This window comes from Bufo bufo, chromosome 7 (genome assembly GCF_905171765.1).
Source record: "Bufo bufo chromosome 7, aBufBuf1.1, whole genome shotgun sequence".
Classification (NCBI taxonomy): Eukaryota; Metazoa; Chordata; class Amphibia; order Anura; family Bufonidae; genus Bufo; species Bufo bufo.
Genome location: NC_053395.1, coordinates 8983604 through 9010584, shown reverse-complemented (window position 1 = coordinate 9010584; position 26981 = coordinate 8983604). Strand labels below are relative to the sequence as shown.

At 47.3% G+C, this 26981-nt stretch overlaps 1 protein-coding gene across 2 annotated transcripts; it reads left to right on the top strand.

Moving 5' to 3' along the window:
- Positions 1 to 13613: 13613 nt before the first annotated feature.
- LOC121007860 (up-regulator of cell proliferation-like) lies at positions 13614 to 26682 on the top strand. 2 transcript variants are annotated; one of them, XM_040440112.1, is made up of 2 exons: positions 13614 to 13745; positions 21525 to 26682. In XM_040440112.1, the coding sequence occupies exon 2, from the start codon at positions 21538 to 21540 to the stop codon at positions 26242 to 26244; it is 4707 nt and encodes a 1568-aa protein (XP_040296046.1). In that variant the 5' UTR covers positions 13614 to 13745; positions 21525 to 21537; the 3' UTR covers positions 26245 to 26682. The 2 variants fall into 2 exon arrangements, with proteins under 2 accessions (XP_040296046.1, XP_040296047.1); XM_040440113.1 differs by having other exon boundaries at positions 13652 to 13745; positions 21529 to 26682.
- The last annotated feature ends 299 nt before the right edge of the window (positions 26683 to 26981 follow it).

The window sequence follows — 26981 nt, the reverse complement described above, 5'->3', positions numbered from 1 at the left end:
CAGGAGATGGGACATCCTGCTGTATACGGGCGTCTGCCATCAGCATTCATATCCATAGGGCCCCCCCGGCCATCCTCTGCTGTATAGAATGGCGTAGTCATACAGAATCTGGTGTATTGCAGTCTATACCGGAGCCTCCGGGGGCCACACATGGTGGAGTCTCGCTGACGCACAGTGTGAACAGGCAGGAATCCTGAGAGAGGCCGGAAATGGTAAAAAAGTGTCATTTATAGAAAGGAAATCTCAGCTCCAAGACAAGGAATCCCCGGACATCGCAAACAGTGGCCTGTCCTGGAGAAGCTGCCACCGGGGGGCGCTGATGTTCTACTCAGGAGTGGTGCAAGGATCTCCATGGCGATCAACAGGAGAGAAGCCGAGTTATAGCCCCCCAATCAATAAGCCTCACCGCCATCTGTACGCCTTACCCCTATCTATACTCCTCACCCCCATCTATACTCCTCACCCCCATCTATACTCCTCACCCCCATCTATACTCCTCACCCCCATCTATACTCCTCACCCCCATCTATACTCCTCACCCCCATCTATACTCCTCACCCCCATCTATACTCCTCACCCCCATCTATACTCCTCACCCCCATCTGTACTCCTCACCCCCATCTGTACTCCTCACCCCCATCTGTACGCCTCACCCCCATCTATACTCCTCACCCCTATCTATACTCCTCACCCCTATCTATACTCCTCACCCCTATCTATACTCCTCACCGCCATCTATACTCCTCACCCCCATCTATACTCCTCACCCCCATCTGTACGCCTCACCCCCATCTATACTCCTCACTGCCATTTGTACGCCTCACCCCTATCTATACTCCTCACCCCTATCTATACTCCTCACCCCCATCTATACTCCTCACCCCCATCTATACTCCTCACCCCCATCTATACTCCTCACCCCATCTATACTCCTCACCCCCATCTATACTCCTCACCCCCATCTATACTCCTCACCCCCATCTATACTCCTCACCCCCATCTATACTCCTCACCCCCATCTATACTCCTCACCCCCATCTATACTCCTCACCCCCATCTATACTCCTCACCCCCATCTATACTCCTCACCCCCATCTGTACTCCTCACCCCCATCTGTACTCCTCACCCCCATCTGTACTCCTCACCCCCATCTGTACTCCTCACCCCCATCTGTACTCCTCACCCCCATCTGTACGCCTCACCCCCATCTATACTCCTCACCCCTATCTATACTCCTCACCCCTATCTATACTCCTCACCCCTATCTATACTCCTCACCGCCATCTGTACGCCTCTCCCCCATCTGTACGTCTCACACCCATCTGTACGCCTCACCCCTATCTATACTCCTCACTGCCATTTGTACGCCTCACCCCTATCTATACTCCTCACTGCCATCTGTATGCCTCACCCCCATCTGTACGCCTCACCCCCATCTGTACGCCTCACCCCCATCTGTACGCCTCACCCCTATCTGTACGTCTCACCGCCATCTGTACGCCTCACCGCCATCTGTACGTCTCACCCCCATCTGTACGCCTCACCCCCATCTGTACGCCTCACCCCCATCTGTACGCCTCACCGCCATCTGTACGCCTCACCCCCATCTGTACGCCTCACCCCCATCTGTACGCCTCACCCCCATCTGTACGCCTCACCGCCATCTGTACGCCTCACCCCCATCTGTACACCTCACCCCCATCTGTATGCCTCACTGCTGCCCCCGCATGCCTCTGCACCCTACGATAATAATAACAACCTAATAACCATATAATGAGATATTGTTTATTTTTCTAGGAGTGATCAGATAAAGGCAGTCGTCTCTAAGGATGTCTCAGCGTCGCTCCCGTCTTCTCATTCTTCTTCTCAGTCTCTTTCAGGAGACAAGAGAGGTTCTTAGGGCTCAGTGAAGGGTTACATTCTACCATCTTCCAGGTTCTGTATTCTTCTTGGCCGCCATCTTGGGTTAGACGTTCCTTTGCTGCTGAGAGCAGTCTGATTCTCTCTAAATACCGTTTCTTGAAGGGAAGTCTTCTGAACCTCTCGGACGGGCGGATTCTCTGACCCTCTGGTGTTTGTGGAGGGGACACTCTGACCCCCATACACTGGTGGATTCTCTGACCCTCTGGTGTTTGGGGAGGGGACACTATGACCTCCATAGATGGGCTGATCATCTGACCCTCTGGTGTTTGAGGAGGGGACACCTGAGAATATTCCATCTTTTCCTTTTTCTCATCTTGGACGTCATCCCTCACCCTGGGGTCTGGACCATCCTCTGGGCGGTCAGACGGTTTTTCGGGTCTCGCACCCTCAGAGGAGTCAGTTTTATCGACCTTCTCAGCGTTTTGAACATCTGGCATGACATCCTGCACAGTGGAGGAGTTGGGTGGGTCATAGTCACGGACTCTCTGGGAGTCTAGATTGAGGGGATGATGGGTACAGGGAGTCCAGGCCTTGAACACTTTGTCCTGGATGTTTCTGGAGATGACGGGAGACAGAGGATGCCACTGAGGGATCCATGCAGCTTCAAAGGCTCCATCTAGAGAAGAACAAATAACATGAAGGTGTCAGGTTGGTTTCTGTATAATGTCTACTTACTGTAACATATATCTAATAAAATGAAGCAGATTTTTCTCATTAGTTATTGGGGCCTAAACTTGGATTTACAAAATCTGCCTGCATCCACCTGAAACAAAGCTGTCAAGTCTCGGCCACTCAGGGGGGTCTTGCCTCCAGGTAAGTTGCCGTCCACTGCCTGTTGTCAGGCAACATCCATCCCTGGTAACAGAGACACAGAATATGGCTGAGAGGAAGTGGGGTCATGTCGGAGCTAGCTGAGATCCTGAGCCTGATAGAAGAACTGCTTCCACACCTCGTTATAGGAGCCTCCTGTACACAGGACCACGTACAAAACGTACCATCCCGACAATCTGCTGATCACTGGCGGAGGAGACCACTGCATTCACCCCAGAGTAGGGGGAGGGGCGAACGCTAATGCCATACAGACTTGTTGTTTCCCAGCAGCAGATCGAGTTTTCACGGCACAATCTGCCACCGGAAAACGAGGAATTTTGTGCTGCACTAATGATTCGATTACTCAGCGTTTTGCTCATTCATCGGCGGTGCATTTACACCGCCCGATCATTGCTAATTAGCGTTACTATGAATGATCTTTTCAATTCTCGGCCTGTATAAAGGGCCCTTAAGTGTAATCTCTCCCTCCTTATCTGTTCTGTGCGCTCTGGAGCTGAAGGGAAAGGACATCACAGCAGTACAGTGCTGGAAGAAGGGAGATGACGCTGCTTCTGAGTGAAATGCATCTAGTTGTGCAGTGAAACGGAATAATATGGCTGAGGAAGATTTTTGGGAAGCCCAAAAAACACTTGTTCCTTCACAGTTATGATTGTCCAAAGAAGCACAGAAATGATGAAAACTTTTTTCTGAAAACTCAGGTACGCTTTCAGCCTAAGTCTGGTAAGATCTGAAGGTTTAGTTGTCATGTCCTATACCACATACCCCCCCAATATCTCCTGATCCAGTGGTTCAGATTCATGATGTCACATGTGCAGCTCTATGATGTCATCACATTCTGTAGCAGCACAACAGTCGCTGTTATGTGCTCCGGTCTAAACCCTCATGCAAAATGGATTTCCATCCCACAATTTCCACCGCCATCTGCCTTTAGGTGGTGGACCCGGTTATAATCTTACTGTGTAGCTGGCTTCTGACCATGATGGGAACCATTACTGGCACATACAGCCTGGTGGGAGGAGGAGCATTTGGTCGTTGTCTGCGGTGGGCCTGTGTCTGACTTCTTTGATATCTTCCCTTCTTGGCCTTGGGATGATCCATTCCACTAACGAGCCTCCAGGCTGGAGATGATGGGAGATCCAGGGATGATCCAACAGCTAATCTGCTCTGTGTGAAGCTTTAGGATGAAGTGATCTCTCTCATGCAATCACCCTATTTTATAGGCTAGATGTTGACATCATAATGTAGTGATGACCTCATAACTGAGCTGTAACTAAAGCATTGTGATGCCCAAGAAGCAGCGGATGTCATCGCCACATCACTATGCTCCACTGTGAGGTAATAAACATGTTATGATGTCATCACCTGCACTGCAGCGCCACTTTATCCTAGTCCTTCATACAAACCTGACCAACGAGGGGATCATTCGTGAGTTCCTAAAACCTTTTGGCTGGACGACGCAGGACAGTACTGGAACCATCCTGAGAAGAGGCCAGCTCTGGGCAGAAGGTGCCTCCTACAGGGCTGTACATGTCACTTATGATCCCCACTTGGTTGTAACTTCTCCTCTCATGGCTTCTCTTTTCTACACTCACATATCACGTGGCTGTAACTTCTCTTATGGTGCCCGTTCTCTACACTCACATGCCACGTGGCTGTAATGTCTCCTCTCATGGCTCCTCTTCTACACTCGCATGCCACGTGGCTCTAATGTCTCCTCTTCTCTACACTCACATGCCACGTGGCTCTAATGTCTCCTCTTCTCTACACTCACATACCACGTGGCTGTGTCAATCGCAATTCATGTGATTCTCATCTTCTTTGTGCGATAGGAGTGGTTTCAGCAACTTCAACTCTGAGTTCATAGGTAGATTTGAAAACTGCAACCTAATCCCCCCTCCCCTAGTGACCTTAATGCACACGTGGCTCATACATCTGGTTTGCAGCCATCTAGTGGACAAAAATGTGTACTACAGAATGTTCACATTATATATAGAGATATAAATCCTATCTCTCACAGCTGTAACTTCTCTGATGGTGCCTATCGTACCACGTGGCTGTAATGTCTCCTCTCATGGTGCCCGTTCTCTGCACACACTGTTGCAGTATTTCCTGCCCACTTCCTGTCAGGGCTAATTTTCCTTTCTGATGAATCTGGCGCCCTCTGCTGGAGTTAGATGTAGCTGAACTACACACTTGTATAAAGTGTGTTGTGACTTACGTGTCTCACAGACAGTTATGTCAGTCTGTAATATGGCCCCAGCCCGCGCTCTCTTACCCGGGATCCTTTAGGTCATAATCTAAATTTGCTGCAGTTTATATTAATCTACAAAAATGTAAGTGATGGGTGAAGTGCTGGCCCATTTTCTGCCAGGCCTCGCTGGTTGCTATGACAACACCTTAATAAACTGTAAGCCAAAGTTACCATAACAACTGGCAGTGAGAGACTGCCGACAGGGGAGAAGGTGGAGGCGGTGTCAGCACCATGCCAGCCCCGGGTCACCTCCATGTTCTTCTCACAGGCGGCACGGACAGAATACGTAACTTTTATTAAATAAGGGAATAAAAAACCAATAGGGCGGCTAAACAGAGAGAGGGGCCACACAGTGGGGACCCCACCCTCTATCCGCGGCCTGCCTCCTGACAGCTCCACCAAGCGGGCTGATGACCCTCTGCCACCGCTGGACTCTTTCTACTGGGCTGACCTCCATATCATTGGATCAAGTGAGCGCACCGTTTGTGGGCCGATGTATTGCTGCTTTTCTGTGGCCCCTTTGTCTGTTTAGCCGCAAAAATGTTTTTTTTTTTTAAATCTTTATATTTAATAACGTTTTAAGTCCATGCCGTCTGGGAAAACCCATTCTGATAGCTTGGTGTAGCCTTACATTGGTACCTCTAGGTGGGCCTGTAGCCCTGTCTGGGTCCACAGTTCTCTGCCCAGTAGCACCCCCTACAGGCGACCCTCCAGTGCTGCACAGGTCTATGAGACCTGACAACCCGGAGACCACCTGGAGGAAGGTCCAGACCCCAGTGTGATGGTGGAGAAGAAGGAAACCCGGGATATACGGAGGTGTTCTCTCCCCGAACACCAGAGGGTCAGAGAAGCCGGCCCCTGTGACCGTCAGAACGTCTCCTCCAGGGGTCAGCAACCTCCAGTACTCCCAACCTGGACCCCTCACAGAAGGGGGTGGACATGCTGAGAGTTGTAGTTTCACAACATCTGAAGTGCCAGAGGTTGCTGGCCTCTGCCGTACATGATAGGATTAGATACACGAGTCAGCGGACTGTATCACTCATGAAATTAGATACAGGAGACAGTATTGCACATGATATGCTTAGATACAGCAACTCAGCAGGCAGTATCACACATAGGATTAGATACACAGCTCAGCAGACTGTATCACACAGGATGGGATTAGATACACAGCTCAGCAGACTGTATCACACAGGATAGGATTAGATACACCGCTCAGCAGACTGTATCACACAGGATGGGATTAGATACACAGCTCAGCAGACAGTATCACACAGGATAGGATTAGATACACAGCTCAGCAGACAGTATCACACAGGATAGGATTAGATACACAGCTCAGCAGACAGTATCACACATGACAGGATTAGATACACAGCTCAGCAGACAGTATCACACGGGATAGGATTAGATACACAGCTCAGCAGACAGTATAACACAGGATAGGATTAGATACACGGCTCAGCAGACAGTATCACACATGACAGGATTAGATACACAGCTCAGCAGACAGTATCACACAGGATAGGATTAGATACACAGCTCAGTAGACTGTATCACACAGGATAGGATTAGATACACAGCTCAGCAGACAGTATAACACAGGATAGGATTAGATACACGGCTCAGCAGACAGTATCACACATGACAGGATTAGATACACAGCTCAGCAGACAGTATCACACAGGACAGGATTAGATACACAGCTCAGCAGGCAGTATCACACAGGAGAGGATTAGATACACAGCTCAGCAGACAGTATCACACAGGATAGGATTAGATACACAGCTCAGCAGACAGTATCACACAGGATAGGATTAGATACACAGCTCAGCAGACAGTATCACACAGGAGAGGATTAGATACACAGCTCAGCAGACTGTATCACACAGGATAGGATTAGATACACAGCTCAGCAGACAGTATCACACAGGATAGGATTAGATACACCGCTCAGCAGTCAGTATCACACAGGATAGGATTAGATACACAGCTCAGCAGACAGTATCACACAGGCGAGGATTAGATACACAGCTCAGCAGACAGTATCACACAGGACAGGATTAGATACACAGCTCAGCAGACAGTATCACACAGGACAGGATTAGATACACAGCTCAGCAGACAGTATCACACAGGAGAGGATTAGATACACAGCTCAGCAGACAGTATCACACAGGATAGGATTAGATACACAGCTCAGCAGACAGTATCACACAGGATAGGATTAGATACACCGCTCAGCAGTCAGTATCACAAAGGATAGGATTAGATACACAGCTCAGCAGACAGTATCACACAGGAGAGGATTAGATACACAGCTCAGCAGACAGTATCACACAGGCGAGGATTAGATACACAGCTCAGCAGACTGTATCACACAGGAGAGGATTAGATACACAGCTCAGCAGGCAGTATCACACAGGACAGGATTAGATACAGAGCTCAGCAGACAGTATCACACAGGGTAGGATTAGATACACGGCTCAGCAGACAGTATCACACAGGATAGGATTAGATACACAGCTCAGCAGACAGTATCACACAGGCGAGGATTAGATACACAGCTCAGCAGACTGTATCACACAGGACAGGATTAGATACACAGCTCAGCAGGCAGTATCACACAGGATAGGATTAGATACACAGCTCAGTAGACTGTATCACACAGGATAGGATTAGATACACAGCTCAGCAGACAGTATCACACAGGACAGGATTAGATACACAACTCAGCAGACAGTATCACACAGGAGAGGATTAGATACACAGCTCAGCAGACAGTATCACACAGGATAGGATTAGATACACAGCTCAGCAGACAGTATCACACAGGATAGGATTAGATACACAGCTCAGCAGACAGTATCACACAGGAGAGGATTAGATACACAGCTCAGCAGGCAGTATCACACAGGATAGGATTAGATACACAGCTCAGCAGACAGTATCACACAGGAGGGGATTAGATACACAGCTCAGCAGTCAGTATCACACAGGATAGGATTAGATACATAGCTCAGCAGACAGTATAACACAGGATAGGATTAGATACACAGCTCAGCAGACAGTATCACACAGGATAGGATTAGATACACAGCTCAGCAGACAGTATCACACAGGGCAGGATTAGATACACAGCTCAGCAGACAGTATCACACAGGAGAGGATTAGATACACAGCTCAGCAGAAAGTATCACACATGATAGGATTAGATACACGGCTCAGCAGGCAGTATCACACATAGGATTAGATACACAGCTCAGCAGACAGTATCACATAGGATTAGATACACAGCTCAGCAGACTGTATAACACAGGATAGGATTAGATACACGGCTCAGCAGACAGTATCACACAGGACAGGATTAGATACACAGCTCAGTAGGCAGTATCACACAGTATAGGATTAGATACACAGCTCAGCAGACTATCACATAGGATTAGATACACAGCTCAGCAGACAGTATCACACAGGATAGGATTAGATACTCAGCTCAGCAGACAGTATCACACATGACAGGCTTAGATACACAGCTCAGCAGACAGTATCACACATGACAGGATTAGATACACAGCTCAGCAGACAGTATCACACATGACAGGCTTAGATACACAGCTCAGCAGACAGTATCACACAGGATAGGATTAGATACACAGCTCAGCAGACAGTATCACACATGATAGGATTAGATACACAGCTCAGCAGACAGTATCACACATGATAGGATTAGATACAAAGCTCAGCAGACAGTATCACACAGAATAGGATTAGATACACAGCTCAGCAGACAGTATCACACAGAATAGGATTAGATACACAGCTCAGCAGACAGTATCACACGGAATAGGATTAGATACAAAGCTCAGCAGACTGTATCACACGGAATAGGATTAGATACACAGCTCAGCAGTCAGTATCACACAGGATAGGATTAGATACACAGCTCAGCAGACAGTATCACACAAGATAGGATTAGATACAGTGACTCAGTTATGTAGGGTGGGGTGTGGTTTGGTAACGGTATTTTGCGCCTTGTACTTCCTAGAGATTTGTGACTTTTGGGCCTAATTTGCGTGATAATTTAGGGACTTTTTCTGTTCTTTCACGTGTAGGATTTGGCCTTTTTCTGCACTTTAGTTTACAGTCTATGGGAATATAAAGACGCGGCTCAGCGTTTTTTCCTTGTGGCGTTTTTGGATTTTCAAGTATTGCAGCGTGCTGGAGCCTATGGTGTTTTTGGATTTTCTGGCCTCTTCCCAGTATCGCAGCGTGCCGGAGCCTGTGGTGTTTTTGGATTCTCTGGCCTCTTCCCAGTATCGCAGCGTGCCGGAGCCCGTGGTGTTTTTGGATTCTCTGGCCTCTTCCCAGTATCGCAGCGTGCCGGAGCCTGTGGTGTTTTTGGATTCTCTGGCCTCTTCCCAGTATCGCAGCGTGCCGGAGCCCGTGGTGTTTTTGGATTCTCTGGCCTCTTCCCAGTATCGCAGCGTGCCGGAGCCTGTGGCGTTTTTGGATTTTCTGGCCTCTTCCCAGTATCGCAGCGTGCCGGAGCCTGTGGTGTTTTTGGATTCTCTGGCCTCTTCCCAGTATCGCAGCGTCCCGGAGCCCGTGGTGTTTTTACTTGTGGTGTTTTTGGATTCTCTGACCTCTTCCCAGTATCGCAGCGTGCCGGAGCCCGTGGTGTTTTTGGATTTTCTGGCCTCTTCCCAGTATCGCAGCGTGCCGGAGCCTGTGGTGTTTTTGGATTCTCTGGCCTCTTCCCAGTATCGCAGCGTGCCGGAGCCTGTGGTGTTTTTGGATTTTCTGGCCTCTTCCCAGTATCGCAGCGTGCCGGAGCCTGTGGTGTTTTTGGATTCTCTGGCCTCTTCCCAGTATCGCAGCGTGCCGGAGCCCGTGGTGTTTTTGGATTCTCTGGCCTCTTCCCAGTATCGCAGCGTGCCGGAGCCCATGGTGTTTTTGGATTCTCTGGCCTCTTCCCAGTATCGCAGTGTGCCGGAGCCCGTGGTGTTTTTGGATTCTCTGGCCTCTTTCCAGTATCGCAGCGTGCCGGAGCCTGTGGTGTTTTTGGATTCTCTGGCCTCTTCCCAGTATCGCAGCGTGCCGGAGCCTGTGGTGTTTTTGGATTTTCTGGCCTCTTCCCAGTATCGCAGCGTGCCGGAGCCTGTGGTGTTTTTGGATTCTCTGGCCTCTTCCCAGTATCGCAGCGTGCCGGAGCCCGTGGTGTTTTTGGATTCTCTGGCCTCTTCCCAGTATCGCAGCGTGCCGGAGCCCATGGTGTTTTTGGATTCTCTGGCCTCTTCCCAGTATCGCAGTGTGCCGGAGCCCGTGGTGTTTTTGGATTCTCTGGCCTCTTCCCAGTATCGCAGCATGCCGGAGCCCGTGGTGTTTTTGGATTTTCTGGCCTCTTCCCAGTATCGCAGCGTGCCGGAGCCTGTGGTGTTTTTGGATTCTCTGGCCTCTTCCCAGTATCGCAGCGTGCCGGAGCCCGTGGTGTTTTTGGATTCTCTGGCCTCTTCCCAGTATCGCAGCGTGCCGGAGCCCATGGTGTTTTTGGATTCTCTGGCCTCTTCCCAGTATCGCAGTGTGCCGGAGCCCGTGGTGTTTTTGGATTCTCTGGCCTCTTCCCAGTATCGCAGCATGCCGGAGCCCGTGGTGTTTTTGGATTCTCTGGCCTCTTCCCAGTATCGCAGTGTGCCGGAGCCCGTGGTGTTTTTGGATTCTCTGGCCTCTTTCCAGTATCGCAGCGTGCCGGAGCCTGTGGTGTTTTTGGATTCTCTGGCCTCTTCCCAGTATCGCAGCGTGCCGGAGCCTGTGGTGTTTTTGGATTTTCTGGCCTCTTCCCAGTATCGCAGCGTGCCGGAGCCTGTGGTGTTTTTGGATTCTCTGGCCTCTTCCCAGTATCGCAGCGTGCCGGAGCCTGTGGTGTTTTTGGATTCTCTGGCCTCTTCCCAGTATCGCAGCGTGCCGGAGCCTGTGGTGTTTTTGGATTCTCTGGCCTCTTCCCAGTATCGCAGCGTGCCGGAGCCTGTGGTGTTTTTGGATTCTCTGGCCTCTTCCCAGTATCGCAGCGTGCCGGAGCCTGTGGTGTTTTTGGATTTTCTGGCCTCTTCCCAGTATCGCAGCATGCCGGAGCCCGTGGTGTTTTTGGATTCTCTGGCCTCTTCCCAGTATCGCAGCGTGCCGGAGCCCGTGGTGTTTTTGGATTCTCTGGCCTCTTCCCAGTATCGCAGCGTGCCGGAGCCTGTGGTGTTTTTGGATTTTCTGGCCTCTTCCCAGTATCGCAGCGTGCCGGAGCCTGTGGTGTTTTTGGATTCTCTGGCCTCTTCCCAGTATCGCAGCGTGCCGGAGCCTGTGGTGTTTTTGGATTTTCTGGCCTCTTCCCAGTATCGCAGCGTGCCGGAGCCCGTGGTGTTTTTGGATTCTCTGGCCTCTTCCCAGTATCGCAGCGTGCCGGAGCCCGTGGTGTTTTTGGATTCTCTGGCCTCTTCCCAGTATCGCAGCGTGCCGGAGCCCGTGGTGTTTTTGGATTCTCTGGCCTCTTCCCAGTATCGCTGCGTGCCGGAGCCTGTGGTGTTTTTGGATTTTCTGGCCTCTTCCCAGTATCGCAGCGTGCCGGAGCCCGTGGTGTTTTTGGATTCTCTGGCCTCTTCCCAGTATCGCAGCGTGCCGGAGCCCGTGGTGTTTTTGGATTCTCTGGCCTCTTCCCAGTATCGCTGCGTGCCGGAGCCCGTGGTGTTCTACAGGAACACACGGTGAGGAATACGAGCGGTAAGAGCACTTCTCCAGCCTCGTGTTTGTATGTAAACCCCAGTGCGACACAATACGCTGCATGTAGTGATTTACACCACCCTGGAAAGGCCGGCGACCAGGTGGGAGGGGGGGGGTATCCTGCGGGCCCCCAGATTCATCCTCATTAACTCCAGGCATCAAAGAAGACACGAGCCGCGTAGGTTTCATTGTAGGCACACGGACTGATGGAGGACGCGCCTCGATACTTTCACACATCATGGACGGATCCGTTCAGATAATTGAACCGTCTGCATCCGTTCAGAATGGATCCGTTTTTATTATCCGTTTTGGACCGCTGAGCCCTGAACGGACCTCACAAACGGAAAGCCAAAACGCGAGTGTGAAAGTAGACTTAGACGCATCATCCAGCAGGGGATATAGAGGGTGTAAAACGCTGCTCTATGATAACGCCCCCCCCCCCCACTGTGCGCAAAATATATCCCAAAACACTGCAAAACTGCAGCAATAACACAAGCGCTAACCCTGGGCTGCGCTTATTCCGGTGTTTTTACTGGTAAATAAACGTCAGCGCCGCATTGATGCATGTGAGGACCCCGACGCCTCTCGCCCTAGTTTTGAGAAGTGGGCGCGCTCTGCCATCGGGCTGACAAGCAGGTTTTTGGACTGTGACTTCTCTTTAAGGTACTTTCACACTTGCGGCAGGACGGATCCGACAGGCTAATTACCCTGTCGGATCTGTCCTTCCGCTATTTCGCCGTGCCGCCGATCCGTCCCCATTGACTATAATGGGGACGGGGCGGAGCTCCAGCGCAGTACGGCAGTTCAGGGTAAGAGGCCGCCGGACTAAAAAGTCGGACATGCAGGACTTTTAGTCCGGCGGCCTTTTGTCGTGCACTGCCGTGCTGCGCCGGAGCCCCGCCCCCGTCCCCATTATAGTCAATGGGGACGAAGCGGCGGCACGGCGAAATAGCGGAAGGACGGATCCGACATGGTGAACAGCCTGCCGGATCCGTCCTGCCGCAAGTGTGAAAGTAGCTTTAACTGTCGCACTCTTCCTCCAGTGAAGGGGCAGCGTGGAGCGAGCAGACATCCGCAGACAGGAGCGCTAGGCTGGAGGAGGCCCCAGGCGTGGCTGACTGTGCGTGGCAGTGCGGACTCCTGGCGATACATCTCCCCCCGCTGTGACGATCCCTACTCTCGGGTCACGGGGGTGAATCATACTAGTGAGCTCATCATTACCACAGAAATTCCCGCCTGTTCTCGATGACGGAATTACGCTAACTTACCCCCCTAGATTCTAACACCCCAATATTTTCTATCGCAATCGCTGCCACCACCTGTACTACAAGGCAATAGGGGCCTATACCCCGAATTAACACCGTAACACAAGTTATCTCTATGGAAACACTGCCGATAACGGTATTCCCTTCGAAAGAGCGCGTTCTATAAGACCACAAGGAAGGGACTTATTAATGTTCAGTGCAATACAGAAGAAAGTGTCAGATAAAAGGTAAAAACTAAATACACAGACAATAACAATGCAGTGAACAGATCACATACGGAATATCGGCTTACTGAGAGGCAGCAGTTCTATTCCGGCTGTGGGGACAGCTGAGGATACATAATGGCAGTCACTCCAAACGATGTGGATCCCCAATATGGCTGACATCTGGCTGCCTTACATCTGGGGGCATCAGAGGCAGAGCTTGTAAGAGCTCATTTGCTTCCCTTCCCTCCCAGAAAGCAGCATGTACGGCCTATACGTCTCCTCACACTGATTGAGGTGCTCCCTCCCTGAGGAGAGCTAGTTCCCCCCTGATCCAGCCGCGGTGACACTCACCTCCAGCAGAGGGCGCTCTCCTTCCCCGCAGAACAGAAAGTGAAAATAACTCTGTCTGATTCTGGAGGGTGAGGTCTCTGCAGACGTCTCATCGCACAGCACAGAGCTCACCGACCGCAGTCCCCGGGGTCACCACACCCGCTCCTCAGGTAAGTACACTAATGTGATGAGCCATCATCCTGTCCTGTCTGCAGCTTTAGGGGGCCACAACTCCCAGCATGTCCTGACCTGCACTGGTGCGCACTCTCATCATCTGCATCATGTCCCTCTTTTTAGTCTGAGGTATAGATTTTCATGATTACATATAGAATACTGACCCAGAAAGTGTTTGTCCGGTTCCTCTCTGTATGACCTCTTTCACACGACCATGTGTCCCCCGTGGCCGTATTGCGCATTCAGCGGGTCCGCAATACACTGGGCGCTGGCCGTGTGCATTCCGCATCACGGATGTGGACCCATTCACTTGAATGGATCCGCAAATCCGGAGATACGGTGCGGAATGGAACGGAAGCACAGAACGGAACCACTATGTGGGGTTCCGTGCTTCCGTTGCGCAAAAAGATACAACTTGTTCTCTCTTTTTACGAAACGGACGGATCGCAGAACCCATTCAAGTGAATAGGGTCGCTATCCGCATGCGGCCTGTGCGCGGGCAGCACACGGTCGTGTACAAGAGGCCTATATCTGAGCCCGTCTTCTATATTATTTCATTATTTGATACAATTTGCATTTTCTACATTCAGATTATTTTTGTGCTATTTCGTGAGAGAAAACCATTGACGTTTATAGATCTGCAGGACAAACGGATCTTTCACACAATGAACCATAAGTGTCCCTCTTTGACCATCCAAAAAGTTGGGAGGTCTGCATCTCCACCCGTGCGCACTCCCATCATCCCCACTACTGGGGGTCATTTATAAGCAGTTATTTGACACTTTGGCATAAAATTGGCTCTCAACCACTTATTTTACAATACACCCGTGCAAAAATATTTGTCACATGTGCATTTTATGCCGTTTCAACACACAGAAGTGTGGAGGGGGTGGCGGAGGCTGGGCCTGGACTCCAGACCAGCAAATATACTACTGTTACACCAGAAAAAAGGCATAAAAGTTGCGTAGATTTTCTGGCCGGTGCAAAAACTACCAAAGATGCACCTAATTTATGGCGACATGAACACCCCTTTAGAAATTAGCTGCGTCTTCTGGGAGCAACGCCGGCATAAAGAGTTAAAAAAAGACAGACAGAAATTGACCCCCCCCCCCCCCCCCCCCGTGTATTACTTGGCCAGAAGAATACAAAGCTCTCTTGATTTTTTTAAATCTAATTTCATCCCAAATTCTGCACTTATTAATTTCATTCTAATAAACCTCCATTTTCTGATACAAAGCTCCAAATCATCTGCATAGAAAGACTGACATCCTGCCCACAGCAACCACTAGAGGGAGCTCACTATATACAGATTATACAGTCACCACTAGAGGGAGCTCACTACATACAGATTATACAGGCACCACTAGAGGGAGCTCACTACATACAGATTATACAGCCACCACAAGAGGGAGCTCACTACATACAGATTATACAGCCACCACTAGAGGGAGCTCACTACATACAGATATACAGCTACCACTAGGGGGAGCTCACTACATACAGATTATACAGTCACCACTAGAGGGAGCTCACTACATACAGATTATACAGTCACCACTAGAGGGAGCTCACTACATACAGATTATACAGTCACCACTAGAGGGAGCTCACTACATACAGATTATACAGTCACCACTAGAGGGAGCTCACTACATACAGATTATACAGCCACCACTAGAGGGAGCTCACTACATACAGATTATATATCCACCACTAGAGGGAGCTCACTACATACAGATTATACAGCCACCACTAGAGGGAGCTCACTACATACAGATTATACAGCCACCACTAGAGGGAGCTCATTACATACATATTATACAGCCACCACTAGAGGGAGCTCACTACATACAGATCATACAGCCACCACTAGAGGGAGCTCACTACATACAGATATACAGCTACCACTAGGGGGAGCTCACTGCATACAGATTATACAGTCACCACTAGAGGGAGCTCACTACATACAGATTATACAGTCACCACTAGAGGGAGCTCACTACATACAGATTTTACAGCCACCACTAGAGGGAGCTCACTATATACAGATTTTACAGCCACCACTAGAGGGAGCTCACTACATACAGATTATACAGCCACCACTAGAGGGAGCTCACTACATACAGATTATACAGCCACCACTAGAGGGAGCTCACTACATACAGATTATACAGCCACCACTAGAGGGAGCTCACTACATACAGATTATACAGCCACCACTAGAGGGAGCTCACTACATACAGATTATACAGTCACCACTAGGGGGAGCTCACTACATACAGATTATACAGTCACCACTAGAGGGAGCTCACTACATACAGATTATACAGCCACCACTAGGGGGAGCTCACTACATGCTGCTGTTACCTTGAGTTCAGTAATAACACAGTATGCAGTGAGTGCTCTCTTGTAGACAGAATATTATCATGTAACACTACATCTGTGCAGGGGATTTGTTGCTGTGTATCAGATAAATGAAGCTTCATTTGCTATAACATGCTAAGAATGAACATAAAATCTTGGTCCTAAGAATGACAGCATTATAAAAGCTGGAGATCACTTTCTTTTATTGCAGGGATCAGCAACCTCCGGCACTTCAGCTGTTCTGAAACTACAACTCCCAGAATCCACCTTTCACTTCTATGGAAGTTACAAGAGCAGCCGAGTAAGTGTGCATGCTGGTAGTTGTGGTTTCACAGCATCCGGAGTGCTGATCCCTGTTCTATTGTCAGCACTTCTTATTGTACTCGTTGTTACCGTTTCCTTTGTGGATAAACCGCGTCCTGCTGCCGTATCGGCGTCGACTGGAAATCTCTAGTCTCCTGCAGAATTTGCCCTTAGACTGGACCCTCTACTGGTCCTTCTGGAAATGTATCGGATATAGCCTGATACTGGCAGCGCTGGTTATAAAGTGTTTGACTGCTGGAGCGTCTGCTGTTAATACTGTACCGCTCCTCCGTTATTCCTCCTGGAAGTGTATAAATGGGCTGCTGGGTGTTACTGTTCCCCTTATTGACAGGTTCACTCTCTACACAGTCCAATCAGTGTAAGGAAACTGAGTAACTGGTAATGCACTGTTGTCAATCTAGTTATACTTTTCCAGGAGGAATAACAGAGGGACGTTACAATACAGAAAACACATTTTAGTGAAATGGGCATCCTAGGAGAGCTCAAGAGTCTTCGTTAAAGGGGTTTCCACTTTTACTTGCTGTTTAATATGTGAGAAATTAACATACCAGATCGTCTGTGAGCGGGGCCCCCACAACCAGCAGGGCCCGGTGCTCGATGTCGCGCGGCAACCATAAAGTGGAGGTGGCAAATAGCTCCCATAGCAGCAGATCAGGATGCCTTAGTCACAAGCAGTCGTGTTAGTCTGCAGAACATGACAGCCGTGCCCATAAAGGAGTGATAGTCTGCAGATATCTACAAACATGAGCGATAACCAGTTTAAACCAGTATAGGCCTGTCTAATCCCAAACTGAAAATGAAATGTGAGAAAACAGCAAAGTATCAGCTTAAAGGGGTTCTCTGGTAATTATTTTAAATGGCCGCCAGCAACCTGCCCTAGAACGCGAGGATGACGCCTCCACTTGTAGAGCTGTTTGGGGGTGAGGGGGCGGGGCCTGACTGCACACCGCGCTCTGGCGCTGACACAGACGACAGACGGGTCAGCGTTCCTGTCAGGCTGCTCAGCCGTGATGGCGGATTGTAGGCAGCATCGGTCATTACCATCTCCTGTAGAGCAGGGGCCACACAAAAAAAAAAGTTAATCAGCGCTAATTTGCATCAGCCTATTACACGGGCCGATGCAAAGTGAATGGGGAGGAATGATCCCTACTGCAGTCATTCCTCCCTCATTCAGGTCTGTTGATTATCGGCAGCACATTCCTGATTACACAGAGATCTGCTGACGATAATCGGACATCTTTCATCCTGATAAAATATGCAAATCATCCGACAAACGAGTGATTCCTTGTTTATCAGCTGATCGGCGGCACAATTATACCGCCAGATATCAGGAATGAGCGCGGCTATGAAGACTTGTTCCCAGTAATTGTCCCGAATATCGTGCCGTGTAATGACTTTTAACACATTTCTGCAGCATGGCCTCATACGCTCCTGCTCCGTGTCGCTGTGTCCATCCTCCGGACCCCGCGCTGTTTACATCTGGCAGTCCATGGGCATAGTCATACACTGCTCCGTACACCTGCCGTGTTTCACCGCTGACGTCAGTCATTTGCTGGAGAGGTGCTCCGGGACCGGGAAATGGAGACCGCGAGACAATAACCAGTAAGCACTTTCCTTCCCTGCAGAGGACGGCGCTCACTGGTTATTACCTCCTCCTGCTCCCAGTTATAGGGGCCCTGCAATAACCAGTAAGCACTTTCCTTCCCTGCAGAGGACGGGGCTCACTGGTTATTACCTCCTCCTGCTCCCAGTTATAGGGGGTCCTGCCATAACCACTAAGCACTTTCCTTCCCTGCAGAGGACGGCGCTCACTGGTTATTACCTCCTCCTGCCCCCAGTTATAGGGGCCCTGCAATAACCAGTAAGCACTTTCCTTCCCTGCAGAGGACGGGGCTCACTGGTTATTACCTCCTCCTGCCCCCAGTTATAGGTGCCCTGCAATAACCAGTAAGCACTTTCCTTCACTGCAGAGGACGGGGCTCACTGGTTATTACCTCCTCCTGCTCCCAGTTATAGGGGGTCCTGCCATAACCACTAAGCACTTTCCTTCCCTGCAGAGGACGGCGCTCACTGGTTATTACCTCCTCCTGCCCCCAGTTATAGGGGCCCTGCAATAACCAGTAAGCACTTTCCTTCCCTGCAGAGGACGGCGCTCACTGGTTATTACCTCCTCCTGCCCCCAGTTATAGGGGCCCTGCAATAACCAGTAAGCACTTTCCTTCCCTGCAGAGGACGGAGCTCACTGGTTATTACCTCCTCCTGCCCCCAGTTATAGGTGCCCTGCAATAACCAGTAAGCACTTTCCTTCACTGCAGAGGACGGGGCTCACTGGTTATTACCTCCTCCTGCCCCCAGTTATAGGGGCCCTGCAATAACCAGTAAGCACTTTCCTTCCCTGCAGAGGACGGGGCTCACTGGTTATTGCCTCCTGCCCCCAGTTATAGGTGCCCTGCAATAACCAGTAAGCACTTTCCTTCCCTGCAGAGGACGGAGCTCACTGGTTATTACCTCCTCCTGCCCCAGTTATAGGGGCCCTGCAATAACCAGTAAGTACTTTCCTTCCCTGCAGAGGACGGGGCTCACTGGTTATTGCCTCCTGCCCCCAGTTATAGGTGCCCTGCAATAACCAGTAAGCACTTTCCTTCCCTGCAGAGGACGGGGCTCACTGGTTATTACCTCCTCCTGCCTCCAGTTATAGGGGCCCTGCAATAACCAGTAAGCACTTTCCTTCCCTGCAGAGGACGGCGCTCACTGGTTATTACCTCCTCCTGCCCCCAGTTATAGGGGCCCTGCAATAACCAGTAAGCACTTTCCTTCCCTGCAGAGGACGGGGCTCACTGGTTATTACCGCCTCCTGCACCCCTAGATATTCTGTAGGTGCCCTACAATAACCAGCACTGAGGGTTCACGCACACGGCCGTTGTTTTGGTCTGCATCCGAGCCCCACTTCAATGGGGCCGCAAAAGATGTGGATGATGTGGACAGCTCTCCGTGTGCTCTCCACATCCGTTGCTCCGTTCCACAAAATGCAGAACACACAAAGCTGGTATGGTCATGTGCATGAGGCCTTACTATTGGTGAAAGCCCTTATTGGTTAACCCTGTAATGACCAGTCACTTTTTTGTGGTTTAGCGCACGGGTTTTAAACACTTGTAACTTTTTTATTTGCTCAACTACCAAAATAACTTGCAGCTTATTATTGTATGACACAGGGCTTTAAAAAATTTTTTTAGTTTTATTAGGAGGAAACTGTACACATTTTTTTTAAAGTCATTTTTATTCAAACTATAGCTCATTCTTTAAATATGCAAATTATTATAATAAGTTCTCTATTTTGTGTTGGATCATTTTATTATATAATATGTATAGATTCATGTGAATGGGGTGATAAGGGTGATGGTTTGGGTTGATGTGGTCATTTTGTTTTCTTTTATGTATTTTATTATTTCTTCTTTTTTTAAACTTTTTTTTAAATAGATTTCTGCTACAAAAAGACCTTTGGGGGACACTGACTTTTTTCTTTTCCTTTTATTTGTATTTACTTTTTTTTTTTATAATCACTTACTTATTTTTAACATATATTTTTGCCACATATATCCCCCAAGAGGTCATAAAAAAGCCATTGGGGGACAGTGAACAATTTTATTTTGCATTTTTTCCTTCTTATTGTAATTTATTTAATTTTTTTGTTTTTTTTGTTAGAATTCTTTGTTTTTAATATATTTTTGTAACACTGTATGTACCCCCAAGAGTTCTTTAAAAAGACCTCTGAGGGACATTGACTTTTTTTTTTCACTTTTTCCCTTCAAATTTTTTTTTTTTTTTTTAACGTTTAAAAAAACTATAAATAAAATATAATATAATATATATATATATATATATATATATATATATATAATTTGCCACATAATTTGTCCCCAAAAGGTACATGAAAGACCTTGTGGGACACAGACTTTATTTTTTTACTATTTCCACTGTAACTGAAGCATCCAAAGGAGCCCCAGTTACAGGAGAAACCAGCCTGCTGTGGGGGCATAGTACAAAGCAGAGCTGCGCTCCTCTGGCCCCAAGGCACCCGGCGATCACGTGATTGCTGGGTTTAAACTGAAGACGGCTCCTTGAGGAGAAGGCAGAAGCGCTGATAAACTGCGTCTGCCTTCTCCTCGGCTCCCCCACTCTCACTAATAGCCGGGGACCTGCTCCAGACTCCTGTTACAGTGCAGGAGCTGTCATCCTTCGCTGTGTGGCGCTCCAGGAAGAAACACAGCTGATCGCTTGATCAGCTGTGTTTATGTCCAGTAGGACAAGGGCCGCAAACCATAGCTCTGGGGGCCATGGGTTGTGCACCCCTGCTCTAGGGGCTGTATCAGTTGCTGCAGCTGTATCGGTTGGAGAAGCCGTAGCGGTTGTAGAGGCTTTATCTGTTGTAGACATTGTAGTGACTGTAGTGGCTATTATAGCTGTAGGGGCTGTATCAGTTGTATCGGTTGTAGCAGCTGTAGTGTCTATAATAGCTGCAGGGGCTGTATCAGTTGTATTGGTTGTAGAGGCTGTATCGGTTGGAGAAGCCGTAGCGGTTGTAGAGGCTGTATCTGTTGTAGACGTTGTAGTGACTGTAGTGGCTATTATAGCTGTAGGGGTTGTATCGGTTATAGAGGCTGTATCGGTTGTAGGGGCTATAATAGTTATGGGGCTGTATCGGTTGTAGCGGCTGTAGTGACTATAATAGCTGTTGGGGCATTATCTGGTGTAGCGGCTGTAGTGGTTATAGCAGCTGTAGTGTCTATAATGGCTGTAGGGGCCATAATAGTTATGGGGGCTGTATCGGTTGTAGCAGCTGTAGTGACTATAATAGGGGCAGTATCTGGTGTAGAGGCTGTAGTAACACGGCTCCGTCACTTTCTCTACCTTTTAGACCTTTCTGTAATTTAGAAAACATAAGTGCATTAACCTTTGTGACTGTGATATCGCAACTATTGACCAAAATGACCACTTGTAATGTACAAATTTTACTAATTGCTTCATTAGTATAAACTTAGTAGATACTAGAAATTTTAATTTCACTAATGTTTTTAATTTTTTTTAAGACAGGGATAACTAATGGATTGCCTACTGTCTGATCTCCGGCTGGAGGAGTACAAAGAGACCAAGCTCAGTTTGGAACATGTGATGTGTATCACGAAGGAGAATGAGGATGAATCTTCAGCTCAAGCTTCACTACCATGGAACTTTCTCCGAAAACTTATTGCATTGGATGAAACTGCACGAAATACCATGACAGAGGACCTTGAAGATGCCAACTTAACCGGCTTCAGCACAGAAGACGACTTGTTTGGAATCGCTGAGATGTCACCTAGACTGTCCTCAAATGCTGTCCATCCCCTGGATGTTCTATGCGCTCTTTTATATTGTTCTGATAGCTTTCTACAACAATTCATCTTCTCAAAAATGTCCATGTGCCAATTTGCAGTTCCTCTTGTGCTTCCTGCTGGTGAGAACAAGCCGTATACTTTTTTGCTGTGGCCCATGAGAAACATTATAAAGAAGTGGAGCCCAATATCATTACTAAGCTCTAAAGGTTTTAGAGAAGAGAACCTGGTGAACATTTCTATGCCAACCTTCTCGTTTGTCAGATTAGGCAATTGTAGTCTATCAAAGTCCAAAATCCTCAACACCGTTCTCAGTCCATCCTACACTCATCATGACTTTTTCGTTCACCAGGATATTGAATGTGGTTATCGCCCTAGAACAATCTCAGAAGGACTTCTGGAACTCTTCTGGTACTTTCCCAGTGGGAGTCAGTGCTCTGTTTTCCATGAACCCATGGCTGTCATGAATCTACGTGGAGATCTAGAATCCAGTCAAAAGCAGTTCAGCTTGTTGACCAAGGTTTCTTCTGCTGTTTTTATTTTCTCTGAAAGTCTACAAGAAAAACACTTGAGAATGCTGGAGAGTTTTGTGTCCGACAATCAAAATCTCTATTTCATTATCTCTCTACCCAATGACAAACAGCCAAAAGAGGAGACAAAAATACTAGTGGACAAGTTAATAACTGCACTAAACTTAAACATGAAACACATCTTGCTGAAAGATTCCAGAAAGAACGAAGCCGAAATTGTAAAAGAGATACAAAACCTTATAAGAGGTTTGACCAAGGCATCTCCTAAATCCATGACCTTAGAGGAAACTGGACTCATGGCTCAAGATCTAGAAATCTTTGTAGACGAGAATGTGGGAGAATGCCAGAGAGCCAAAAAAGTAGCAAAGAGAATTGTCAGTGAAATCACAGACGTACCACAGTATAAAAAACAAACCATGATCCTGCAGGGGGACCTGTGGAAAAAGATTACTAAAAATGAGAAAGAACTTTGTAGGATGAGGAAACTGAGTGATCTTAATGTAGAGACTTACAGATCTGAGCTAAAGGGAAAAATTATGGAACTGCGTAGACAGCAATGGGAGCAAGAACTTCAGGGTGACCTGAAGAGCTTTCTGTCTGCACTCACAGACCTGCCTCATGCTGAGAAACGTTATTTCTTGAAGTGGATGGCCATATTTCTTGATGATATTGCTCGATCAAACCTAAAAGAGTTACAGACTGAGTATTTGAAAAATTCCACCAGCATGCCGTTACTAAAACAAATAGATCAGAGAATGTCCGATAGCTCGCTTGGATTAGAACATTTTTTACGTGAAGTTGGGCAGATGCATGAGGCACATTGTTTTAAAAGAAGTCATAAAGCTGTAGAACAGAAATTCAGTGACCTTCCCAAATTAGCTGCTGATCTCCTGCTGGATGGGTTTCCTTTGGAGCTGATTGATGGAGATGCCTCCAACATACCCTTACAGTGGATAACTGATGTCCTGACGGAGCTGGATAAGAAGACTGGAGGAAAATGTAGGATGAGAGTAATAACTGTGCTGGGGGTGCAGAGTACGGGGAAATCCACCCTTCTGAACACCATGTTTGGTCTACAGTTCCCGGTGGCCAGTGGAAGATGCACACGAGGAGCCTTCATGACTCTTATTAAAGTGAAGGAAACCTTCCTGGAAGAACTAGGCTGTGACTTCATTATGGTGATTGACACTGAAGGGTTGAAAGCTCCTGAATTGGCTTCTCTGGTGGACAGTTATGAACATGACAATGAACTTGCCACACTTGTGGTTGGGTTGAGTGATATCACCATTATTAATATATCCATGGAAAACTCATCAGAAATGAAGGATATTTTACAGATTGTGGTCCATGCATTTCTCCGTATGAGTAAAATAGGAAAAAAAACAAATTGTCATTTTGTTCATCAGAATGTGAGTGATGTTTCTGCTCATGCCATGGGTATAAGAGACCGAAGGAAGCTCCTGGAGCACCTGAATCAGATGACAAAAGCTGCTGCAAAAATGGAAAAATTAGAGGGGATAACGACCTTTAATGATATCATGGATTACGATCTCAATGAACACACTTGGTATATTTCTGGCCTGTGGTATGGCATTCCACCCATGGCTCCCATAAACACTGGCTACAGTGAGGGGGTCCTTTCACTTAAAAATTATTTGCTTGAGTTCTTGAAACGGAAACTACAGAAGCCACAGACCATCCCAGATTTTCTTGAGTGGTTGAAAAGCTTATCAAATGCAGTTAAACATGAAAAATTTATATTTAGCTTTCGAAACAGCCTGATAGCAGATGCTTATGACCAGCTGTCCGTAAAATATTCAGAACTAGAGTGGAACCTCCGAAAAGAGATCTATAACTGGATGACCGGGGTGTTAATATCAATAAAGAACGAGTCAACAGAAAATTTGACAATGGAAGCATTGATTGATATAAAACAGTCGACATCAGAAATACTGAGCAAAGAGGAGAAGAGAATGTACCAGTTAATGGATACGTATTTTGATTCTGAACTGGAAAACGCACATCTTGTAGAAAAATACAGAGAAGATTTTATGAAAAGTATTAGAAGTCTTAGGAATGAACTTGATGAAGAAATAATCAACAAGTGCAGAGAAGCCATTGATATCCAGAAGTCAAAGCTCAAGATAGAAGGTCTGAAGGACAGTTACATCTCAAAAATAGAAAACAAAGTGACTTTGCTGCTTAGCTCTTGCAGGTACAGAACACTGACCCTGAACGATGAGGAGCTTGAAGCAGAATTTAATTCCATATGGGATGATACAATAAAAGGCCTTCGGGTCAAATCCATAGCAAAACAAGACATTGACCAAATCATGCTCCAGCAACTTCGGAAGGAGATGAGCCACAAGTCAGGTGCCATCAATGAGACATTGCTGAATATCAAGACACTTTTGGAATTTGCAGATGCAAATTTTGAAGTAAGAGATGAACACATTGATCTAAAATGGTACAAGAAATGTCAAGACAAATTCTTTCACCAAGTTGCAGGTTTAAAAGAATTCCATAAAGAAGAATACAGTTTTAAGTCAAAGCAGATAGCAGAGAACCTACTAGAGAAAAGCTTGGCATATGTCGACCAACACTTGAAGATAAATGAGAATTACCACGATACATTTTGCTTAGAATTACTTAAAATGGTCAACGAAAGGCTTCAGCAGAGAGACGTGAAGAACCTGCACACCACAGACCATTTCGAGATGGACCTAAAGCTTCTAATTTTAGGCAAAGCAGCACCAAAATTTCAAAAAAAGCATGATAATTTTGTAAACCTGAATGACCCATACTCATGCCTGGAAGCCTTAAAATCTGAATATTTGTCCATTTTCAAAGCTGTATTCCAGGAAAAAGATGAATGCAAAGCCAGGGCGAACCGCTTCTGTGAACTGTGTCTCAAACCGGCCATAGTGCAGTATGTGAACCATCATCTCGGACAGGAGATAGTCAGTGACATAATGAAGGGGGCTGACAACATGAAATACATGAGCCGCACTTTCTTTCAGCTGCGGGTGCTCTGTAAGCTTCTTGAAGACCATTCGTTTGAGCAATATGTCAAGTACATCAATAACTATGAGCGTTTTGTCAAGGAGTGTATATTAGAGTTCATTAAAGAGAAATATGAAGACCACAATGGTTTGCAGCCATTGCGATCAAATATAATTGTGGCCATTTTTCAGAAATTAAGAGTAATTCTTCAAAACCCCCAAGTCCAGGAAAGTGCAGATGTCTCAGGTTTCTTACGAAATGTCTGTAAGATGCTGCACAAGGATTTGGTCATATCACAGGAGGATCTCAAGGTGATCACTTTTCAGAATTCAGTTCCTGTCGCTCAGTTTGCTGCCGATGTTCAGGCTTTCCTCTCTGACCTTGAGGAGGATATTCTGTCAGAAATGAGACTGACAACCATCGAGTCCGTTCTAGCTGTAGTAATCCTTAAGCCAGAAGAAGAATTGTTTAAGAAAGTAATTGGATGTGGAAAGCAGTGTCCTTTCTGTAAAGTCCCATGTGAGGCTGGATGTGTCCAGCACACAGAGCACTTTGCTACCGTCCATCGTCCTCAGGGTCTGGGCAGATACAGAAATGTAGACACTAAAGTGCTGTGTTCCTCACTATGTTCTACAGATGTTGTGACCGAGAAATCCTTCAGGAACTCTGATACTGATTGGAAGTTCCATCCTTATAAAGATTATCAGGAGTATTACCCAGACTGGATGATCAAACCCGACCCCAGCATCAACACCTCCGACTATTGGAAATTCATATTTAAAGAGTTCAATGCTCAGTTTGCAAAGGAATACAAAGCACAGCCCGCAAGGTTACCCAAAGACTGGTCTGACATAAGCAAGGGTCAAGCTTTAGAAAGCCTGAAGGATTCATTCCATGTAAAATAAGTTCAGTCAGAAGACATCTGTGTTGGTCTCCTGTTCATATGTGCCCGCATTGCTGAGAAAAATAAAGTTTTAATATATGCAATTGAGCCTCTAGGAGCAACGGGCCCAGCTCTTAGTAATGGCAATGCCCTCATTGCTCCTAGAGGCTCATTTGCATATATGAAAACATTTTTCTCAGTAATGCGCGCACATATGAACGTGGGACCAACACAGACGCCTTCAGCTGCTGAGTGCACAGGTCACAGGTCAGCCGGGGTCAGAGGGACAAACCTGCTGACAATTAACTAAAACTGTAACTACCATCATGGTCATGGCTGATTGTGAGAAGATGCTGGGAGTTTCAGTTTTGTAAGAAGATGGGGAATCATTAATCAGAAAGGAGGATGTATGATCTATCGAGCAGCTCCACACACTTCTATCTCCTACAAATAAAATTAACATTTGTGAATAAAATTTTTCTCTTTTGTCAAATTTATCTAGACAACAGACACAAGAGTCTAACCAAACCAGCTCTGTCCCAGTAAGCCCCCCTGAGAAATGTATTTCAAGGGTATGTCCATCTTTGAGCACCACTTTACAATTTCTATGTGAATGAGTAGTGATCCTGAGTTACATCCTGTATTATACTCCAGAGCTGCACTCACTATTCTGCTGGTGCAGTCACTGTGTACATACATTACTTATCCTGTACTGATCCTGAGTTACATCCTGTATTATACTCCAGAGCTGCACTCACT